Below are 22,324 nucleotides of genomic sequence, written 5' to 3' on the forward strand. Positions count from 1 at the left end.
ATTAGATTGACTGTGCTCACTTAAAAAATAGCCAGCTTTTCTGAAAACATTTATTTAAAAATATAGGAAAGGTTTTTATTGTAACTAAAAGTGCCCGACCCGAATATAATTTGTACCATGCTATAATAGTAATTATTTACAGTATGTTTTCAGGAAAAAATACAATATACAGATTAAATGCAGGAAAGAAAATACATTTTTAACACTTGCTTTTTCCCTTCCTTGATTCTTCATGGTCTGTACTGGCAAGATCATTTCACACATTTAGTTTTCTATCTGTTCCAGGAGATTAGTGTCAAAATTTTTTTTTGCTGTTAGAAACTGTGATTCTCTGTGGGATCTTTTCAGCTTTGCACGCCGATTTTGGAACCAAATCTAAAATTGAGGAAAACATAGGTCTCAGAAATATTAAAGGTATTTTATTCTTCTTAACATTTCAACTATCATGAGCAAAAGCTAAGCTGGAAAATGACCTGGATTCTGTCTTCCTCTAGATTCAGTTTTCGAGCTAAATCTTCTCTGATATCAATGCCAGGGTAGCAATTTACTCTAAAGACATTTTCCAACACTTCAACCTAGGAGTAAGGAAATAATTCATTAAAATGTTGATAATTCAGTATGTCACCAAATGCAGGCTTTAATTTGTCTAGCAAATTACTTGTATTTAAATCTTTGACAACCTGAATACCTATTAAAAAAAAAGTATCCAGAAACTGTTAAAATATGATATAGTCTGTTGTTACATTCATGACTTCTAAACTGAAATCCCAAAATGAATGGGCTTTTGTTTAAGCCTTTCTGTTATCATTATTGGATGAAAAAAGAACTTCCCACCTGATTCTGAGTAAAAGCAGTTCTTGGTCTCCGGCCTCTATACCAGTTCAACTCTCTTTTCAAAGACGCTCTTTCTGAGGCTGAGAAGTAATTTTCATATTTCATAGCTCTTTCTTCTGGCATTGGATGATCCCCAGGGTGTGGGAATGAGGCCCCATTGGGAAAACTCGGGACATGGAGACGTAGGTTAGCATCCTTCCCTACGATCAGAAAAATACACCCATCTTAGATGGCCGACCCAACGCTTCATACCGTGCTAGAAGTGATGTCAGAAACTTGTCTTTCATTTTTCTAGTGGAATTCTTCTGGGTTTCACAAGGGAAAAACCCTCATGCTCAACCAAAAGTCAAAAACCAAACAAAAAAAAGGAAGATCCTGCTTGGTGATAGAGAACAATTGGGTTTCTGAACATCATTTGTTTCTCAGTGAAACCAGATTTAGAACATGTGGAGCGTCAGATAGACACTGAGAGAGACCTGCGGTGAACACAGATTCTTGGCAGTTTCTGGGAGTGACCTTTATACACACTTGGATCAGAAGCTAATATTCTTTCTGTTTCCCTTAGGACCCAGCTGGAGGCAGTAAAAGTCCTGGATGCTTCAGTTATTTAAAAATATGAAACCACAGCTTAACTCTATGTAGTATGAAATCAAGGCCAAATGAAAAACAACCAGTGAAATAACAAAAGAGCTTTTGAATCATTAGGTTGGGACATACCCAAGGAGCTGCAGGTGTCTGCCCACGGCCTGTGGGGTTTCATTGATGGAGCGTCATCTTTCTTCTGGTCCAGTCCTAAGATGCTCTCAATGGAAAAGGAGCTGGATGAGGGTTTGCCTTCCACAAGCCGAGCACCTTCCTGAAGACTGGGAGACATCCTCTCAGGCTGCGCAGACACAGCTCCGGCCTCCCTACCGCCCCTGCCCCCCTTGTACAGGGCTGAGGTCTTCCCGTAGTTCACCTTATAGCTTTGTGGACAAGGGGGCTGGATTTAGGACGTCACTAATTAAAATCCTGTCTTAGAAAGTTTTAGCATGTCAATGAACACTTGCCCAGCCAGCAGCTTAAGGAGTTAATTGTTTATTTGTTTGCAAGTAATTAGCAACTAATGGCTACACCAGGGGGGCCACCTACAGGGACAAAAAGTGTTATCTCTCCTAAGCAGAACACAGACTTAACTTTCTTGTAAGAAGGGATGCACAAATGTTGCACTCTTCTTTTATTTGAAATCACTAATGTATAAAATCATGCTTTTTTTTTTCATTCTGAAGTTTATACTTTCATAGGCTCTAGTTACCTACACGTACAGGCAAGATAGGAGAGTAGTCAAGTAAGAAATAATCTAATTTAAGTGAATTTTCTTCCAAGGAAATTGGAAAAAATAATAATCTCTTAATGCTATTACAGCAATTCTGATGAAAATGACTGGTGCTCATATGCATATGTAATAGTGAATGTTGTCAATGAAAACACAATAGTATTTGGAGTGTAGCATTCTGGAAAAGGCTGGCAATGTTATTAACACTGAGTGTAATTATCTTCCAAGTGCCTGGATTAATTCATAGGAACACTTGCACCAAGTATTTGAAATAATTAATGGACTAACTCCTTTCCTTCGTCTTTTCTTTTAAACAAGAGAGGTGCAAGCTTCCCGAGCAGCTATTTCCAAGCAACTTGACAGAATAGCTGTTCAAACCAGAGTGGTTTCTTTTCCTGCCAGTTATTTCGAGGAAAAGAACGCAGCTCACTGTATTTTCGAAAGAAAAATTTCTTTGTTGATCTTTTGAGGAACTGGAGGGAAGGTGGGGGATTTTGTAAAGATGAGAAAGCTTGCAAAAAGTAGCTAGGAATAGAATATTGTAATTTGATAACCCTGAGAAAACTTGAAATTAAAAGTACAGCTGCTAATTGGAAAGACATTTAAGTGGCCATTCTCCCTTCCCAAAGAAGTATAATACTCAGAGTTTCTTATATTCTATTCCTTCTCTTTTTCCAGTACCTTCTTGAAGATAAATTTAAGTGCTCAGCTTTATCTCTCATTTAAACAGCTTTAAACAGCTGCTGCTGGGCTGGGCTTTTTTTTTTTTTTTTTATGAAAGAGGGAAAGTACTCTCTACTTGAAGAGGAAATAGCCTCCACAGGGAAACACAGGGAAGGGCTCAACTACATCAGATTTGTCTCATGATGTCACAAATACTACGCTAATTTCCTCCATATGCAAGCTCTTAGGTGAACAAAGGGAAGAATGGATTCATAAACAGATGAGGGTATGGGAAACCACTCTGGGGATGAATAAACCCCATGAGCGCTTACACCTCATGGACATGTTGTATCCAGTGTCTGGATATGCAGACTGTGCCTGAGGATGGCTAGGAGAGACAGAGAATTCAGGACCTTCCCAGATTTCTTCCTGTCCTCTGAGATACTTATCCATTCATTCCACCACTGGTTAAACACCTCCTCCGCACCCGAAAACAAAAACCAGAGTAAGATCCTTGCCTGCAAGACACTTAGAGTGGTGCAGGATGAGGTGAGAGCAGGCAGACAGGCACTCAAGAACAATGGTAAGTAAACTATTTAGTATGTTAGCTGGGAATAAGAATAGGACAAGCAAACAGGTGAGCCAGGTGATATGGACCTGTAACAGGCGGTTGCAGGTAAAAGAGCAGGTCTGCCTGAGGCTCTCAAGAGGCACAAAGCACCAGGATGCTGCACCCCGGGTGGCAGCAAACCTGGCTCCAATTTCTTCCTTCATTAACAAAGATCTTCCAGTATTTTTATTCATCTTGAACTGATTTTACTTGGATTTACCTAATACTAGTTTCTATATGGATGAATTGAAGAAAATAGAAAGCAGGAAGGAATTTCTCCAAAAATATGGGGGAAATGGTTTCTCATCTATTCACTCCACAGATTTTTGTAGGGCACTAAATCTGGGCCAGAAGCTATCATAGGTGCTTGCAGTCAGTGACAAAAAGAACACTGTACTTTTAGAGAGCGACAAACACAGTGAAAGAAATAAAAAGGGTGATGGTGATGCAACACAGTGGGGCAGGGTGTTGGTAAGTGCAGTAGCTAGGGAGGCCTGTCTCAGGGGGTGGTACTTCCCCTGGAGCAGAGAGTGAGAGTGGGCCAGCAGGCCTGGGGCTGGAGAAAGGATTGCAGTCAGAGGAAGAGCAAGAACTACCTAAAGTCTTGCAGCTGAAAAGCACTTGGAACATCTGAAAAAAGAAAAAGGAAGTGGCTGGTGTGGAGCTGCTGGCGTCTGATGCATTTGCGGAGCCTGGTCAGGCTAGGTGATAGATGGTATCTATTATTTATTGATTGATTGATTTTAAAAACATTTATTCATTTGAAAGAGTTATAGAAAGGCTGATGCAGACACACACACAGAGAGAGAGAGAGAAAGAGAGAGAGAGAGAGAGAGAGAGAGATCTTCTATGTACTGGTTCACTCCCCAGATGAGTGCAATAGTCTGATATAGTCAGATCCAAATAGTCAGATCCAAAGCCAGGAGCCAGGAGCTTCTTCCAGGTCTCCCACGTGGGTACAGGGACCCAAGGACTTGAGTCACCTATGCTGCTTTCCCAGGCTCATTAGCAGGGAGCTGGATTGGAAATGGAGCTGCTGGGACATGAACCAGTGCCCATATGGGATACCTGCACTGCAAACGGAGACTTTACCCACTATGCCACAGTGCTAGCCCCTTAAAATTTATCTTGACTATGATATAAACCCCACTTTTTCTTTTTAAAAAAGCACAGTGGTAATTTCTTGGAAGCTGATGTAGAGTTGTGAAGACATTTCTATGACTGGTATGTATCAAAGTCTATTTGATAACTCTTGGGCTGGCTCTGTGGCACAGTGCGCTAGGCCTCTGCCTTTGGTGCCGGCATCCCATATGGGGGCCGGCTTGTGGCCTGGATGCTCCTTTTCTGATCTGGCTCTCTGCTGTGGCCTCACTCTCCAGTGCTGATGCGGAGGCTCTTGGCTTCTGTGGTTCTGAGTTGTGGGCGTCCACGCCCTCCACATATGTCCACAGTATCCCTCTAATTTACACAAAGTGTCTTGCCATTTTCTCCCTAATTCTTCCTTAAGAATGCACCCTCTCCACTTTTTTAAACTATCTTCTTCTAGACTGGAGCAGTAAGCTCCCTCCCTGCTCCACCATCTTGGAAGCTCCCCCCCAAAAACTGGATGGTTTTTATAAAAGCCACAGCAGGGAGTTCCAGTTTAATGGGGTTTCAAGCTTGGCCTTTCTGGACATGGTTTGTGTTCTGAAAACCTCACTCCAGCTGCAATGTGAAAAGGCATTAGAAAAAAATGAGTGTAGTCAAGAAGATCAGTTGGCAGTTACTTATTCAACAGACATTTACTGAGCATATACTATGTGCTAGGCTCTGTTCTAAGTGTGCAGGGTATAGTGGTGAAAACACAAAGAAACGTCTTGTTCAGGGAAAGAAATAATGATACCTGAATGAGAGACGAATAATGGGGTTTGGAGAAAGGTGCAGTTCTTCAGAAGGTTGTGGGAAACTTAATCACTGAATAATTTGGCCCCAGTTCTTCAGTCCCGGTTATATATCATACAGCCATCTCTTTGGCACGGCTTCATGGAGAACACCATGAACTTCCCAGGCTTGCCTGACTTGCTACGGCCAGTGGGACGTGCAGGATGTTAGCAGAAGCTCCACATGTGCCAGCATGATTGGTTTGCCCTCTTGGACTTCTGACATCACCGTGACATCATCCCTGGGGTAGCGACTGCCCTTCAGCCTGAGCCCCAGATTGAACACACCAAACTGAGCTCAGCCAAGCACCACTGCACACCAAACTGACCTACAGTTTCTTGAGTGAGGAAATGAAATCTGGTTTAAGCCACTGAGATTTTGGGAGTTATTTTATTCACAGTGTTTTGGAGGCAAGAGCTCATTGATTCAAGGGGCTAAAGAACATGTCTTGTTGCTGGATTAGTGTAGAGGAAAGGTGTTAGTAAAATGACAGTCTTATCCACGGTGCGAACTACACCCCGGACACCATCCTAGCCTCTAGCTCCCCGGAGCCATTGCTGGAAGCCAGGTGGCCACATGGCCCATCCTACTGGGATTCACTGTTTTTTTGTTTTTGTTTTTGTTTTGAGAGGCAGAGTGGTCAGAGAGAGAGAAAGGTCTTCCTTTTCTGTTGGTTCACCCCCCAGTGGCCGCTGCAGCTGGCGCGCTGTGGCCGGCACACCGTGCTAATCAAAAGCCAGGAGCCAGATGCTTCTCCTGGTCTCCCATGTGGGTGCAGGGCCCAAGCACTTGGACCATCCTCCACTGCACTCCCAGGCCACAGCAGAGAGCTGGACTGGAAGAGGGGCAACCGGGACTAGAACCCAGGGTGCCGGCGCCACAGGTGGAGGATTAGCCTATTGAGCCACGGCGCCGGCCCCCACAAAGTTTTAAGAGGACCTGTTCCTGAACACGAGGCTCTCTTTCTCTCCGTCTCCTGATCTTTCTTTCTGTCTCTTGATCTTTCTCTCTCGCTCTCTCTCTTGATGTCTCTATTGCACTCTCCTTCTCTCTCTTTTTCCTTCTTCTCCCCTTCCCTCTGGTTTGTCCGGTTTTCCCAATAAACCCTTTCCCTTACTCCGGTGTTTGGTGTGTTTCGTGGCGGCCTTACAAGAGAGAAAAGGAGGCGTTCAAGATGACTCAGGTTAGGGGTTGAGCAAAGTACAGGTGTGGAAGCCTGGACTGCAGGAGGCTGGGATTGGAGAGAAACAAAGAGTTATAATCTGGAGAGCTACTAACCATTAAATATAGGAATATGGGCTCAGGGCTGCAGCTCTAAGTATGTGCATAACCAGCAAGGAAATGGTCTTAAAAGCCAAGGGTTTGCATGAGATCATGCAGCAAACAAGAAGGGACCCAGAACAGGTATAGAGTGCTTTGACATTTGGAGGTTGGAGAAGTAGTTTTGGAGAAGGAGCAGTGAATAAGGCAAGAGAAAATTCTGGAGCTATGGTAATAGAGCCAAGAGGAGGAAGCAGGCCAGGAATAAGAATGGCTCCGAAAGCATCCCCGGTGCTTCCTGCTTCCACCCGCAACCCTCTGGGGTTCTCTATCAACCCAGCAGCCTCTCAGCAGGATCGTTCATAAATGTCAGGTGCTTATATCCCACATCAGAGCAACTGGGTTTGATGCCTGGCTCCAGCTCCTGACTCCAGTTTCTGGGAAGCAGACTGTAAGGGGCAACTAATTGGATTGCTGCATTCCCATGGGAAACCTGGATCAAACCCCCAGCTCCTGGATTTGGCCTTGTCCAACACCAGCCATTTGTGGGCATTTGGGGAGTGAACTAGCGGATTGGAGATTTCTCTCAGTATCTCTCCCCTGCCCTCTCCTACCTGCTCTCTCTATCTCCTACCTGTGCTTGAATCAGAAGCAGAGGGGCTAGGACTCAAACCAGGCCTCCAGTATGGGATGGAGGTGACCCAATGGTGACTTAACTGCCTTGCCACATACCAACCATGAAATGGACTTTTAAACTAGATTAAATTTAGAGAGCCACATGTGGCTGGTAGTTTCATATTGACTACCATAGACAGATTTCCATCACTGTACAAAGTTCTGTTGGACAAAGTTGGTTTAAATTATAATACAATGTTGAAAACTGTGGTGGTGAAAAGACATCCTTGTTTTCTTTCTGACATGAGAACCATGATTCACCATTGCTATACTGTTGGTTTCTAGGAAGTACTCGTTATCTACCACAATGTGATATTTATAGTGTGTTATAGTTTCCAAAGGATTTTAGCCTATTTATATTGAATCTCATAAAAGCTCCACTATTTTATAGCTGAGAAAAGAGAAACTGGGAGTCCAGTTATAATACGCAGAAGTCATTCTCAAGAGACAGAAACTTGAGTTTTCTCTCTCCAAATGCCCTGTTCTACTGACTTTAACCCATTAATGGCCACTGTAGCATCTGCACTAATGGTCTCACAAGAAAAACATCAGAGAGCCAATCAATGATGAAAAACGCCGTGAGAACCTCGTGTGTGCATCTCTTACAGCAGTCAAACGTAGTTCAGAATGACACCTGGGCCTCCGTTGTGTCTCTTTGGTCTCAGTCAACAACAGGTTCTCAGTATTTCCATGACCGAGATCACAGTTGTTCTGCAGAACGTCCTTTGTTTAAGGTTGTCCGATGCTTCCTCAGGATTGGGTTTCCATTGGGCATCCGTGGCAGGAGCATCACAGAAGTGATGCTGTGCAATTCTCATGATTTTTTGACCTGATCTTTATATGTCCCATGGGTGGTGATGTTTAACTTTGAGCAACTGATGAAGATGGTGCCTAGGGGCCAGCGCTGTGGCATAGTAGGTTAAGCCTCCCCCTGCCACGCCTACATCCCATGTGGGCACCAATTGGAGTCCTGGCTGCTGCTTTTCTGATCCAGCTCCCTGCTAATGACCTGGGAAAGCAGTGGAAGATAGCCCAAGCGTTTGGGCCTCTGCATCCACATGGAAGACCTGAAAGAAGCTCCTGGCTCCTGGCTTCAGATTGGCCCAGTTCTGGCCATTGTGGCCAATGGGGAGTGAACCAGCAGATGGAAGACCTCTCTCTCTGTTTCTCCCTCTAGTGTTTTCTTCTTTATAATTTAATATTTTGTATAAAGATACTTTAAATGTATGTAAACATTTGGTTTCTCATTAAACTTTCTATTTATTCATTTATCTATGTTAATATGGACTGACCATTTCCCATTTTAATAGGTTATACTCTCGGTATTTTTTTTTAAAGATTTATTTATTTTATTTGGAAGGCAGAATTACAGAGAGGCAGAGGCAGTTAGAGAGAGAGAGGACTTCCATCTGCTGGTTCACTCCCCAAACGGCTGCAACAGCTGGAGCTGGGCCGATCTGGAGCCAGGAGCCAGGAACAACTTCTTCTTCTGGATCTCCCACGTGGGTACAGGGCCCCAAGCACTGGGACTCGAACTGGCGTCCATATGGGATGCCAGCACTGCAGGCGGTGGCTTTACCCACCAGGCCACAGCACCAGCCCGCACCTCTTCACAAGTTTTGTGCTCTGATACCATCCTATGCAGATACTCTTCTTACCTTGCCCTTCTATGGGGATGCCCTACTTACCCTGGTTGGACTCCAACACCCTGCTCTGGGCCCCCATAGCTTCCTACCCTGAATAGACACCCACTTAGCCAGCTCCCACCTGGCTTTAGGACTGAATTATTTATAAAGGAAAACTCACCCATTTTAGATTAAATCCTTGTCTTCCATTATTCTGGTCCTTTTATTGAATATGGTATAGTTAAATCACTGATGAAATTTTTTCTTTAAATAAACATAGCTCATAAACTACCAAAGTTTACTTAAGACAATCTTGGAGGGGGGCATTGTGGTCAACAGGTTAAATATCTGCTTGGGATGTTGACATCCCATGCTGGAGGGCTGGTTTGAGTCCCACTCTTCTGATTCCAATCCAGCTTCCTGCTGATGCGCCTGGGAGGCAGCAGATGAGGGCCCAAGTGCTTGGGTTCCTCCACCCATGTGGGAGACCCAGATGGAGTTCCTCATTCCTGGCTTCAGCCTGGCCTAGACCTGGCTGTTGTAGACATTTGGAGAATGAACCAGTGGATAGAATATATCTCTGGTTCTGTCTCTCTCTCTCTGTCATTCTGCCTTTCAAATAGATAAATCTTAGAATAAAGATAGTGTTAGTTTGCCCATAATTTATGATATATCTCTAGTGAATTCAGCTTCCCTGTTTCAAATCACACCTTTAAAAAACACATTTAATAGGTGTTTTTGGCTGAAATTGGGGTAGATCTTCTATCTCCTAGATCCCTCCCAAAATGGCCACAATAACCTGGGGTAGAAGCCTAAAACTCCATCCTGGTCTCCCGTGTGGGTACAGGGGCCCAACCACTTAGGCCATCTTCTGTTTTCCCAGGTGCATTAGCAGGGAGCTGGGTCAGAAGTGAAGCAATAGGGAACTTGTCACAGGTGTCGGCTTTACATACTGCACTGTGATGCCGGCCGCCTATATAATTCTTGAACCAGACCAGACTGTTCCCACTTGAAGGCTTAGGGCCCACAGCCTGGTGGCCCCTCTTCCTGGAATGCTCTCTCCGTAGCTCCGTGTGACTTCTTCAGGTTTTTGTTCAGATGTTGACTTCTCAATGAAGTCTACCTTGGAGGGCCTGTTCAAAACTGCAAATACCTCCACCTGTTTTCCTGCTCTAGTTTTCAAAACATTTCCATACTACACTTTCTTTTTTTTTTTATTTTTTATTTTTTTATTTTTGGACAGGCAGAGTGGATAGTGAGAGAGAGACAGAGAGAAAGATCTTCCTTTTTGCCGTTGGTTCACCCTCCAATGGCCGCTGCAGCCAGCGCATCGTGCGGATCCAAAGCCAGGAGCCAGGTGCTTCTCCTGGTCTCCCATGTGGGTGCAGGGCCCAAGCACTTGGGCCATCCTCCACTGCCTTCCCAGGCCACAGCAGAGAGCTGGCCTGGAAGAGAGGCAACCGGGATAGAATCCAGCGCCCTGACCAGGACTAGAACCCGGTGTGCTGGCGCCCCAAGGCAGAGGATTAGCCTGTTAAGCCACTGCACCGGCCTCCATACTACACTTTCAATACTGCTTGTTCTGTTTATTTTTTGATATCTTCCAATCACACGGACTAAACTGTAGCTCCATAAGGATTTGTAACGTTTTATTACCTAATAAATAGCCTGTTGAAGACAGTCATTCCCTGAGGCAAGTTTGAATCCCTAAACTAAATTAATACTGCCATCTAGTGTTCTTAAGAGGATGTGCTGACTAACCTTGAGCAGGTTTTAGACATTGGGCAGTTTTTTTACTGCATTTTGAGGTTCTATAAAAATTTAAATATTTTCAATGATTAATCATTCATGGGAAATATTGAATTCTCTAAGAACAATCTCATCTCCATTGACTTGCCTGTTTCTTCCCAGAATTCCTGCAGGGTAGGAGTGTCACCAGGTCTATGTTTTTTAACCTTGGAACACCTCCACACGCACCTCCTACCACTGACCCCCATCAGAAAACAAACAAACAAACAAACAAACAAAAAACCCAAGCCTCGCCAGGGTGATATTCTTTACTGTTTTGGTACACATTTTCTCCAGAACACCAAAATAAATATTTATTGATTTAAAATATTTGGTTTTGGCCACAAAAATCCCTAAGCCAAAGTGATGAAACATTAGCAAGGGCAATGATAATACTGTTTGAAAATAGTATCAGGAACCTCTAATGCAGTGAGCAGTCTTCTGATTTAGAACATACTGGTTTCTTTAGATATGACAGAGCAAAAAATGAAGCAAAGCTGCTCTAAAAACATTAAAATAGCTTATACTTAACAGCAGATAATAAGAGAGATAATTAGATAATTTTGCTTATTGTGCAAGGTACTATTCAAATCTCATTAATCATTTTGACAACTCTATAATGTGGGTTCTTTATATTGAGTTCAATTTTTTTTAAAAAAATATTTATTTGAAAGTTACAGAAAGATCTTCCACCTGCTGGTTTACTCCACAGATGTCTTCAATGGCTGGAGCTGAGCCAGACTGAAGCCAGGATCTAGGAGCTTCTTCCGGGTCTCTCATGAGGGTAGCAGGGGCCTAAGCACTTGGGCCATCCTTTGCTGCTTTTGCCAGGCCATTAGCAGGAGGCTGGACCAGAAGCAGAGCAGCTGGGACACAAACTAGCTCCTATACAGGCTGGTGACATTGCAGGTGGTGGCTTTACTGGCTATACCACAATAGCAGCCCCTGAGTTCCATTTTTCAAATGGCAGATTGGAGATAAAAAGAAGTAACTCAACTAAAGCCACAGAACTGGTAGGTGGTAGAGGCAACATCTGAAACCAGGCAGGCTGGCCAAAGCTCATGCCTATGAGCTCAGACCCTTGCTCTCATCTGTCCACAGTAGTGGGAATGATGCTGCTTTGTGTAAAAGTTCTTGGCCTGCTAACTTAATTTATGAATGCCTTCTTCCAGAAAAGAAGGCAATTATGAAAGAAATAAAAACATTTATAGTTATCCTTAAAGTAAGATGTTTATTCTTATTACAGTTGAGAAAGCAGGAGTTGCAGAATTTGTCCTTTGGCTGTAAGCAACAGCAACATGAATGTCAAGGTCAAAGCAAAAGATGCTTTGTGGTGACACAGCGAAGACTCAGTTGTCCTCGCTGCTCTCCCACTTCTGTTTTGTAGCCCACTCCTCAGAACATTTTGTTCTACCCTCCAATCGCTCAGTGCTTCCCCTGACTCTACCACTGGTTCTAAGGTTTTAAACTAGATGGAATGACTCGACTCCCAAACTACCCATCAATATTCCCACGTCTTTTTTTTTTTTTTTAAAGATTTATTTATTTGAAAGGCATTGCAACAGAGAAAGTCGGAGATCTTCCATCTGCTGGTTCATTTCCCAAATGGCAACAACAGCCATTTGTTGAGCCAGGCTGAAGCAAGGAGCCAGGAATGCCATCCTGGTCTCCCACATGGATGGCTGTGGCCCAAGTGCTTGGGCCATCTTCTCTGCTTCTCAGGTGCATTAGCAAGAAGTGAGATCAGAAGTGCAGCAGCCAGCGCTGGAACTAGTGCTCTGTTATGGGATGCCGACATTGCAAGTGGCGGCTCAACCCACTGTGCTTCAACGATGGCTCCCAATATACCCACATCTTGAATTTAGTTCATCTCAGCTAGATGTTAAGAAGGAAATAATTTAATCTGTTCAAGTGAGTCCTAATAAGGAATAATTCATTAGGTAACATCTGGATTTATTTACACCATGTATTATATTCTTTTTTAAAAAACAAAAAACAAAAAACAAGAGTTGTTATTGATTGATTTGAAAGGCAGAGCAGCAGAGAGGGAAAGATAGAAAGAGACCTTCCAGCTACTGGTTCACTCCCCATAGAGCTGCAACAGCCAGGTCTGGGCCAGGCCGAAGCCAGGGGCCAGCATCCTGGTCTCCCATGTGTGTGGCAGAGGCCCAAGTATTTGGATCATCTTTTGCTGCCTTCCCAGGTACATTAGCAGGTAGTTGGACCGGAAGCAGAGCAGCTAGCCCTCAAACCATCACTCAAATACGGGATGCCAGTGTCACAAGCACTGGCTTAACCACAGAGCCTCAGTGCCACATTGCCACGACGCCAGCCCCCATTCTTTGCATTCTTAACAGGGGCATGAATTACCTAGAATTTCAGACTGATGGAGTCTTTCAGAGGACACTGGGCAATGGGTGGTTTCCAGGCTTTCTAGATGCTTCTGGAAATAGTGTCTCTTTTGTTATCCTCAGCTGGAACCTGGGATTCCACATTTTTAAAAATACAAGGTTATCTGGGGAAGGAAATGGCTGTGGCCTCTCTGGGACAGAGTTCTCCGACATGTGGTTTGAGGATTCTCTGCTTCAGACTCGGCTGGAGAGGCGCTGAGCCCCCCTTCAGTGCAGGACAGCCAAGTCTGCCTGCGGGGTTCAGGAATCTGGACTGGAACAGCCTCCCCAGATGATTTTTATGTGTGCAGCCTCCCTAGATGATTTTATGGAAACCACTGACCTTGGGGGATAATTTTGAAAAGGAAAGCACCAGCATCATTTGGGTTATTGGATTCTTTCCTACTACAAGCCACAGACCAGAACTTCAAGGAGTACCATGTAAAAACCTAATTATAAGAAGACCAAATATAATTTTAGGAGACTAATAATTAACAAATCTATTTACTAGCTTGTATGTCCTTTTGTTGTAAATTATACGTGTGAAACGTCGGCAAGAAGCCTTGGGTGGATGTTGTTTAATCCTGACTTGCCTGCCATAAAATTAACCAGCTGCCCACAGTTTTTACTGTGCTACCCACACACAAGTCTCCAGTAACCCCTAAGGCATTTTTTGTACAAGCTTCATTTTCTGCATAAAAGGAAATGGGCTTAAAATGAACTCAGTTTGGTCAACTGTACAAAACTAAAGCTGATTAAACTTAAAAGTGGTTATCAAAGAAGATGGGAAATTCTGCAGCTTTGGAGATGTTTTAAGATTTATTTATTTATTTGAAAGTTGGGGTTAACACAGAGAAAGAGAGGCAGAGAGAGAGAGAGGTCTTCCATCTGTCGATTCATTCCCCAGTTGGCCACAACGGCTGACCGGAGCTGCGCCGATCCGAAGCCAGGAGCCAGGAGCCTCCTCCGGGTCTCCCTTGCGGGTTCAGGGGCCCAAGGACGTGGGCCATCCTCCACCGCTTTCCCAAGCCATAGTAGAGAGCTGGATCAGAAGTGCAGGACTCGAACCTGCACCCATATGGGATGCCAACACCACAGGCAGTGGCTTTACCTGCTACACCACAGCACTAGCCCCTGGTGATGTTTTAAAACAGGAAATAGGACCAGATTTTTAAATGAGCAAGGTGTAGAGTGGCCTAAGGCGAGAGGATCCAATTTGAGGCATTTTATAACTATTTCTAGTTTTATAATTTTATAATTCAACTTAACCACCTTTCCATCCAACTGAATGTTAATCTTTGTTTTGTTTTTTAACCAGTTGAGTCTGGCAACAATTCCTTGCCCTTCTTAGAATGTAATGGCCTATTGGGAGTTCTGTACAAAAACACAACTTAGATGCACACACCGTACAAAGAAGGAAACTGTTTAACTGGGTGAGAGATCACACCCAGATATTTCAGATACCTAACAGAATTTTTCCTTGGAATTATTTGGTTTGGCCAAGCGAATTGTGTAACTCCCCTTCAGTTACACTATTTAACTCTTTTGTCTTACACTTTGTTTTCACTTGCTACTTATTTCTTATCAGGAATCACTACCTTCTCCCATTTAAATCATAACATCTTTTTTCTTCTTTTATTTTTCCTTAAAGATTTATTTATTTGAAAGGAAGAGCATCAGAGAGAGAGAGAGAGAGAAAGAGCGCTCTTCAGTCCTCTGGTTCACTCTCCAAATGGCTGCAAGACTTCAGGCTGGGCCAGGCTGAAGCTGGGAGCCAGGAACCCCATCCAGGTCTCCCACATGAGTGGCAGGGGCCCAAGTAATAGAACCATCTTACACTGGCTTCCAGGAGCATTAGTGGGGAATTGGATAGGCAGTGGGGCAGCAGAGACTCAAACTGGTGTTTAGATACTAGATGCTGGCTTTGCAAGCAGAGGCTTAACCTGCTGTGCCACAATGCCAGCCCCATCATGATTCTTTAGAGCACCATGATCTCTTAAAGGAAAGACAAAATTATGTTTGAAAAACCTGGGGCCAGTGCTGTGGCGTAATGGGTAAAGCCATCGCCTGCAGTGCTGGTTCAGGTCCAGGCTTCCCCACTTTCAATCCAGCTCTCTGCTATGGCCTGGGAAAGCAGTGGAAGATGGCCCAACTCCTTGGGCTCCTGCACCCATGTGGGAAACCTAGAATAAGCTTCTGGGTCCTGGCTTTGGATCGGCCCAGTGCCAGCCATTACAGACATCTGAGGAGTAAATCAGTGGATGGAAGACACTCCCCCACCACCTCTGCCTCTCCATACCTCTGCCTTTCAAATAAATAAAATCTTGAAAGAAACCACAAAAATAAAAAAACCAAACTTTACCATCCAGTCTAAGAAGTTAAGATGCCCATTTGGAATGTCTGCATCCCTTATCAGAGTGCCTAGGTTTCGTTCCTGGCTCTGCTTCCAATTCTAGCTTCCTGCTAATGTGCACCTTGGGAGGCAGCAGTAATGGCTCAAGTATATGGGTCCCTGCCCTCCATGTGGGATGATGGAGTGCCTAGGTTTCAGCTTCTACTTGGCCGTAGCGGCCATTTGGTGAGTGAACCAGTGGATGGAAGACCTCTCTCTGTCTCTGTAACTCTTTCAAATACATAAAATAAATCTTTAAAGAAAATGTAACTTCCATCCTCATTACAGCATATTTGTTTCAATCTATCTGTGGCATCGAGCTGCGATTCATCCTTACTCAGCATATTTTTTATTTCTTAAATGAAAATGGGATGGATTGGTGGGACTAATGGCTAGTTTATTTTGCCATTTTCTCTTTACACTGAAGAAAGCATCACTACTAACTCTACAGAAAAATGGAGGTGGGGGAAGATGGACCAGGAGGCAGGGAGAGACGGGGTCTCAGGCTTAACTCCCCAACTCGATGCTTCGCTTTACTGTCAAAGTTAAGAAGCGATGTGAACCCTCTTCCCAATGTTTTTTTGATGGAACAGAAGTGCTAATCAGTTATCAACATAAGTGAGCAGCGTAGCCTCCTGGTTAAAGGGTGTTTTCCTTTGTGATGTAAAAACCACGGAAGCTGGAATGGCAGGTCAGTTCTTCCCTCGTGGGCAGGTAAGGGCTGCCGAACTGGCAACAGCCACGGGTTTTTTCTTGTTGCTGGTGGTGGGTTTGTGTTTTTTAAATTTAATAAGCTATTACCAAGCGCCCGGAAGGCGCATTTCGAGCCCGCAAATGTAGCAGGAACTCCAGTTAATGACGGAACTTCGGATCTCACTGACATCCGTTTTGCTGGATGCTTCAGGCAGGTCTGGGAAGGTTCTAATTTGAGGAAACTGAGGAAAGGCGCCAGCGGTAGGGGTTTTTCCAAGGTCGCTGACGAAATACATTGCCGGAGAAGTAAGACTGCCCCAAGTTCCCCAGTGTGATGCTCCCTCGAGGTTCCGGTAACTCGCGGCTGCAAGCCGTGGGGGGGACGGGCTCCGCCGATTTGCATCCAAACGCCCGAGCGCTACCCGGGATCGCCCAGCCGAGACAGGGCCGCCTCCGCCACCAGCGAGCCCGGCGTTCGCAGAACCGTTCTTCTCGCTAGAGGAACCTCTCCCGGTCAGCTCCAGCGCTGACGGGCGTGGCCTGGAGCCAATGGGAGCGCCTGGGGGCGGGGCGATCAGGCCGAGGGGCGGGATTTCCCGCGCGGCAGCTCGGCGCCTGGCGAGGGCGGCGCGGGCGGTGTCGGCGGCAGAGCCTGCGAGAGAGAGGGCGGGCCGGGGTCAGCTGCTGCGGGCGGGCGGGCGCGGGGAGCTGTGGGCGGCCACTGCGTCTCCTGCCACCGCCCTCCCTTCGCCACGATGCCGGGGATCGACAAGCTGCCCATTGAGGAGACGCTGGAGGACAGCCCGCAGGTGAGGCGCGGGCGGCGGCGGGCCGTGCAGGCGAGCCGGGCGGGAGGACCCCAGGCCTGCGGTTGCCGCCGCCGGTGCCCGCCCGGGCCCAGGTAGGGCCGCCGCCCAGGTATCGCCCGCCCGCCGACTCGGGCCGCGCTCGGAGCAGCCGAAGCCGGGCCCCGCTTCCCGAGGCCCTCGTGGGCCCGCGCTGCAGGGCCGCAGGCCGGGACCGAGCCTGCCGCCGCCGCCTGGCGTGGGCCTGGCCGTCACGGCCGCGCGCGGGTCTCCTCTCTGTTGGATGAAAAGTGCCTTTTTTTTTGTTTTGTTTTGTCGTTTTTGTTTTTTTAATCGCTGCGATGGGAGGTGCTAGCTCCCCCACCCCGGAATTTTCGGAGGAAAGGGAGCCAGCAGTCTTGCGGCTCGGCGAGCTGGGGAGGCGAGGAAGGAGGGCTGTGTGTCCCGGAGCCCGTCCCCGCTGCCCGCGCCCGGCCGCTGTCACAACCCGAGCCGGGGACGGCGCCTGGGCGGCCGCCGCGCCGCTCGCTGCACACTTGGCTCCGGCAATAAACTCATCAAAATAAGAGCCCGGTGTTCTGTGTGTGGTGCGCTGGGGGGTGATGCTGCTGTGACGGCTGGCGATTCTGACCGTTGTTTTTTTTTTTTTTTTTTTTGGGGGGGGGGGGAATGTAACCCAGGAATGGAATCAGCTGTTTCTGGAAAGATGTTGGCGGGAGGGGAGTGGGGGCTGTAACTTAGCTTCAGAGAAACCGGATTGCCAAGCCTGCCTTTTACACCAATAAGCAATTGAAGACCATATTGCTAGATGCCACTCGGAAAAGTCTATGCGGCTTTGTGTATTTCGAAATAAAATGCACGTATTCCACGTGGAAGCACGGGCTGGATCAAGCCCCCTTTCCTGGGCAGCACCTCTGCCTTGGAATTTGTGCCAGTGTGAGTCGCCAGGTTGAAATTTGGGCTCTGATTGTAGAACTGATTTGTACTTGTTACATTCTGAAAGTTATCTTCCCAGGCCAGTAGGTGCCGGCTGGTAATACTCTTTTATCAGCCTAGACGGACCGAAAGAGACACCCACATTTTGGTTTATCTTGACTCCCAGTTCAGATTTCTCTTAATGACTCTTGTAGTACAAAGTTAGAAGCTGTGTTGTTTTAAGGTGGTTTGTGGGAGGTTTTGGCCAGGTGCACTGTGTCATTTTGCTCTTTTCTGTAAGTTGCTGCAGGTTGCCTTACCTTCTGTGTTTTGTAGCCCAGAAAGACCACAGCTCAGAATGGGTTGCACGGTGCTCTTGCCACGAGTGTTGAGGCACAAATGATTTTTTGCAGAGTGGACAGTGAGAGAGAGAGAGAGGCAGAGAGAAAGGTCTTCTTTTTCCGTTGGTTCACCCCACAATGGCCGCCGCAGCCGGTGCACCGCACTGATCCTAAGCTAGGAGCCAGGTGCTTCTCCTGGTCTCCCATCCGGGTACAGGGCCCAAGGACTTGGGCCATCCTCCACTGCACTCCCGGGCCACAGCAGAGAGCTGGACTGGAAGAGGGGCAACCGGGACAGAATCTGGCGCCCCAACTGGGACTAGAACCTGGTGTGCCGGTGCCGCAGGCAGAGGATTAGCCTAGTGAGCCACAGCGGCAGCCACAAATGATCTCTTGACTCATCTGATTCATGTCCTGAGTTTTTCACATAGTTTACAATTTGAAAATTAGTTCTTTGTATCAGTTGTGTAGTTTTTAAAATGAAATAGCTACATTGATACTTTAATATCCAGAAGCAACACATTTGAACTGGGTAATATTTGGGAAAATTGGTTGGGAAAGCTGGGGTTTAAGAAGGGAAGGGAAAACACCTGGAGGTAATTCTCGGGGAGAACCTGTAGTGGGGCTATAAAGCCCTGGGTGTGGAATTGAGGAGATAAGGGTTTGTCTACCACTTAGTACTTTCTGCTTGAGGGCAAAGCACTCATTCTCTGAGCCTCAGTGAGTGTTTGAATTTTTTACCCTGATTATTAAAAAATAATGGTTGCTTGCTTCAGAAAAGCTGGAAGATAAAGGAGAAAATGTACATTCACAATTTACCTGCCAAGCACCTAGCAGCAGACCCTATTAACAGTTTGCTTTATTCTAGTCTTTTTTATTTCAACATGTTTTAGTGTAATTGAAATTATATTGTGTTCAGTAATTTTTGTTCTTTCAGCTTAACAAAATAGCTCACATATCTTCACATTACTATATTCTGAAAGAAAGTCTGAGGACAGCACCTTTCCTTAATTGACTGAACAGTTGACCTGTTGGCATTTGAGTTATCCCGAAATTTTGCTTTTTTGAAGAGGGCTAAATAATGCTTTTGAGCATAACTTTTTGTTCTCAGTTTAGACTGTTTTATCTAGGAAAGGATCCAAGAAGTGCAGTAACAAAGAATATTAACATTTTAAAAAAAATTTTTTTTATTTTTGGACAGGCAGAGTGGACAATGAGAGAGAGAGACAGAGAGAAAGGTCTTCCTTTGCCATTGGTTCACCCTCCAATGGCCGCCACTGCCGGTGCGCTGCGGCTGGCGCACCACGCTAATCTGAAGGCAGGAGCCAGGTGCTTCTCCTGGTCTCCCATGGGGTGCAGGGCCCAAGCATTTGGGCCATCCTCCACTGCCTTCCCGGGCCATAGCAGAGAGCTGGCCTGGAAGAGGGGCAACCAGGACAGAATCCGGCACCCTGACCGGGACTAGAACCCGGTGGGCCTGCGCCGCAAGGCAGAGGATTAGCCTATTGAGCCACGGTGCCGGCCAGAATATTAACATTTTTATTTTATTTTATTTTATTTTTTACAGGCAGAGTAGATAGAGACAGAGAGAAAGGTCTTCCTTTTTTTGCCGTTGGTTCACCCTCCAATGGCCACTGCGGCCGGTGCATCTCGCTGACCCGAAGCCAGGAGCCAGGTGCTTCTCCTGGTCTCCCATGCGGGTGCAGGGCCCAAGGACTTGGGCCATCCTCCACTGCCTTCCCGGACCATAGCAGAGAGCTGGCCTGGAAGAGGGGCAACTAGGATAGAATCCGGTGCCCCAACCGGTACTAGAACCCAGTGTGTCGCCGCCGCAAGGCGGAGGATTAGCCTGTTAAGCCACGGCACCGGCCTGAATATTAACATTTTTAAAGCTCCTGGTATAGATAAGCTTTTTTTATTGGATCATTAATCCTAATCAAATGTGGCCTGCCAGTTGCTGTGTGAAAACAGCATGGGAGTCATGGACGACTATCCTGAATTACTGTTACCTTTAGTAGTTTTTGCTTTATAGTAACTAGGTGTTAAAATAGGGTGAATCTACAAGTCCAAATGCAGCTGATTAAACATAAGCGTCTTTAGAATTATCTTGCCTGTACCACACCATTCTGCAAGAGGTCATCTGTTGAGACAGAAAATCTTAAGCCTGCACTGGGTGACTTGACCATGTTTATATATCATTTTGAAAATGAGACAAAAAATAAAACATACTCAGAAGAGGTATGACTTCTAAAAATTATTGATTTTGGCAGCCTGCATTGTGGTGTTAGGAACTGTGATGCTGGGAACCCATATGGACTCTGGTTTGTGCCCTACCTGCTCCACTTGTGAGCCAGCTCTCTGCTAATAGCCTGGGAATAGTAGTGGAAGATGGCCTATGTGTTTGGGCCCCTGCTACCCACTTGGGAGAGCTGGATGAAGCTCTGTTGGCCTGGCTGTTGTGGCCATCTGGGGAGTGAACCCAGGAATGGAAGATAAGTCTCTTCCTCTCTCTCAGATTTTTGAGTAAATTTTTAAACAATTACTGATTTCCTGAGTACATACTTAGTGATTGATCCATGATACAGAATGGTGAAGACAAACCTCAATCTCAAGTGATTTCTTTGTTTGCATAATGTGAAATACTCATAGAATATAAGATACAGTTTTTTAATTCCATGTTTTAACATCAGATTCCCCTGGCAGTTGTAATGTACTTGACCTTGCCTACAGATGAACATACTTGTTTGTTTCTCCTAGTGGCATACTGTCCAAGTGCAGCCTCTTAGTAAAGTTAGCAAATCAGTTTAACAATCATTTGAGGAAGGAAAGGTTGTTACTGGAAAACCTTTCTCTGCTTGGTGGAAGTGAGTATCTGTCTTGGAAGATGATACTAGGAACAAAGGTAGAGAAGGTCTAAGAAATACTTGTCACACCCCTCAAATTCATGGAACACAGAATAACATGTATGAGAAAACACGAATATTGATAACTTTGGAGTAAAAAATGATTCATAAGAGTTGAACTCTGGGATCCGTGCTGTGGCATAGCGGGTAAAGCCCACCACTGTAGTGCCACATCCCATATGGACACCAGTTCGAGTCCCGGCTGCTCCACTTCCGATCCAGCTCTCTGCTATGGCCTGGGAAAGCAGTAGAAGATGGCCCAAGTCCTTGGGCTCTTGGACCCACGTGGGAGACCCGGAAGAAGCTCCTGGCTTTTGCCTTCAGATTGGCACAGCTCTGGCCGATGTGGTCAATTAGGAAGTGAATGAGTGGATGGAAGACTTTCTCTCCCTCTTTCTCTCTGCCTCTTGTTCTCTGTTTAACTGTTTCAGATAAATAAATAAATCTTTAAAAAAAAAAAAAAAAAGGAGTTGAACCCTGGGGCCCAATGCTATGGTATGGTAGGTTAAGCCTCCACCTGCGGCGCTGGCATTCCATGTGATCACTGGTTTGAGTCCGGGCTGCTCCACTTCTGATCCAGCTCCCTGCTAATGGCCTGGAAAAGCAGCAGAAAATGGCCCAAGTGCTTGGGCCCCTGCACCCATGTGTGAGACCCAGAAGAACCTCCTGGCTTCAGATCAGCCCATCTCCAGCAGTTGGGGCCATTTGGGAAGTGTACCAGTGGATGGAAGATCTCTCTCCTTCTCTGTAATTGTGTGTCTCAAATAAATTAAAAAAAAAAAAAAAAAGAAAAAAAAGTTGAACTCTGGATGTGAAGAAATTTGGAGCATATATTGAATTTATGCTGTTCATATTTTTTAGAGATTTATTTCTTTATTTGAAGGTCAGAGTTACAGAGTGAACTGGAAGACAGAGATCAATCTTCCATTCGCAGGTTCACTCCCCAAACTCTCCAGAGGTTCAATTCCTTTAAACAAGGAGCCAAGAACTTCTTCTAGGTCTCCCACTTGGGTGGCACTTCAGCCATCCCCTGCTGCTTTTCTCAGGCCACTAGTAGGGAGCTGGATTGGAAGTGGAGCAGCTGGGACTCAAACCGGTGCCCATTTTGGATGCCAGCATTGCAGGTGGTGGGTTTACCTGTGGTGCCATGGCAGGGCCTCTGTATTTTCCTTACATTTACATTAGACCCTTAAG

At 45.7% G+C, this 22,324-nt stretch overlaps 2 protein-coding genes across 3 annotated transcripts in view; one reads left to right on the forward strand and one right to left on the reverse strand.

Annotated features, from left to right (window-relative positions):
• Positions 1–264: 264 nt before the first annotated feature.
• Positions 265–1,708, reverse strand: HESX1 (HESX homeobox 1). Its single transcript, XM_062199963.1, has 4 exons — positions 1,552–1,708; positions 835–1,034; positions 474–575; positions 265–375 (listed from the first exon to the last, which is right to left on the reverse strand). The coding sequence occupies exons 1-4, from the start codon at positions 1,706–1,708 to the stop codon at positions 265–267; spliced, it is 570 nt and encodes a 189-aa protein (XP_062055947.1).
• Positions 1,709–16,862: 15,154 nt separating this feature from the next.
• Positions 16,863–22,324, forward strand: part of APPL1 (adaptor protein, phosphotyrosine interacting with PH domain and leucine zipper 1) — a 50,447-nt gene continuing 44,985 nt past the window's right edge. For both annotated transcript variants that reach the window (XM_062201123.1, XM_062201122.1), the window contains exon 1: positions 16,863–16,974. In XM_062201123.1, the coding sequence (XP_062057107.1) occupies positions 16,921–16,974 (54 nt within the window). In that variant the 5' untranslated portion in view covers positions 16,863–16,920. The remainder of the gene's footprint in view (positions 16,975–22,324) is intronic.

Source organism: Lepus europaeus, chromosome 9 (genome assembly GCF_033115175.1).
Source record: "Lepus europaeus isolate LE1 chromosome 9, mLepTim1.pri, whole genome shotgun sequence".
Taxonomy (NCBI): Eukaryota; Metazoa; Chordata; class Mammalia; order Lagomorpha; family Leporidae; genus Lepus; species Lepus europaeus.

Bases quoted from the DNA above. Each gene is read 5' to 3' on its own strand.
- HESX1 (XM_062199963.1), bottom strand. From the start codon at position 1,708: ATGTCTCCCAGTCTTCAGGAAGGTGCTCGGCTTGTGGAAGGCAAACCC. The intron at 1,035-1,551 runs GTATGTCCCAAC...TTCTGATCGTAG, and splicing joins AGACACCTGCAGCTCCTTGG to GGAAGGATGCTAACCTACGT. The intron at 576-834 runs GTGGGAAGTTCT...CCTTACTCCTAG, and splicing joins CTGCTTTTACTCAGAATCAG to GTTGAAGTGTTGGAAAATGT.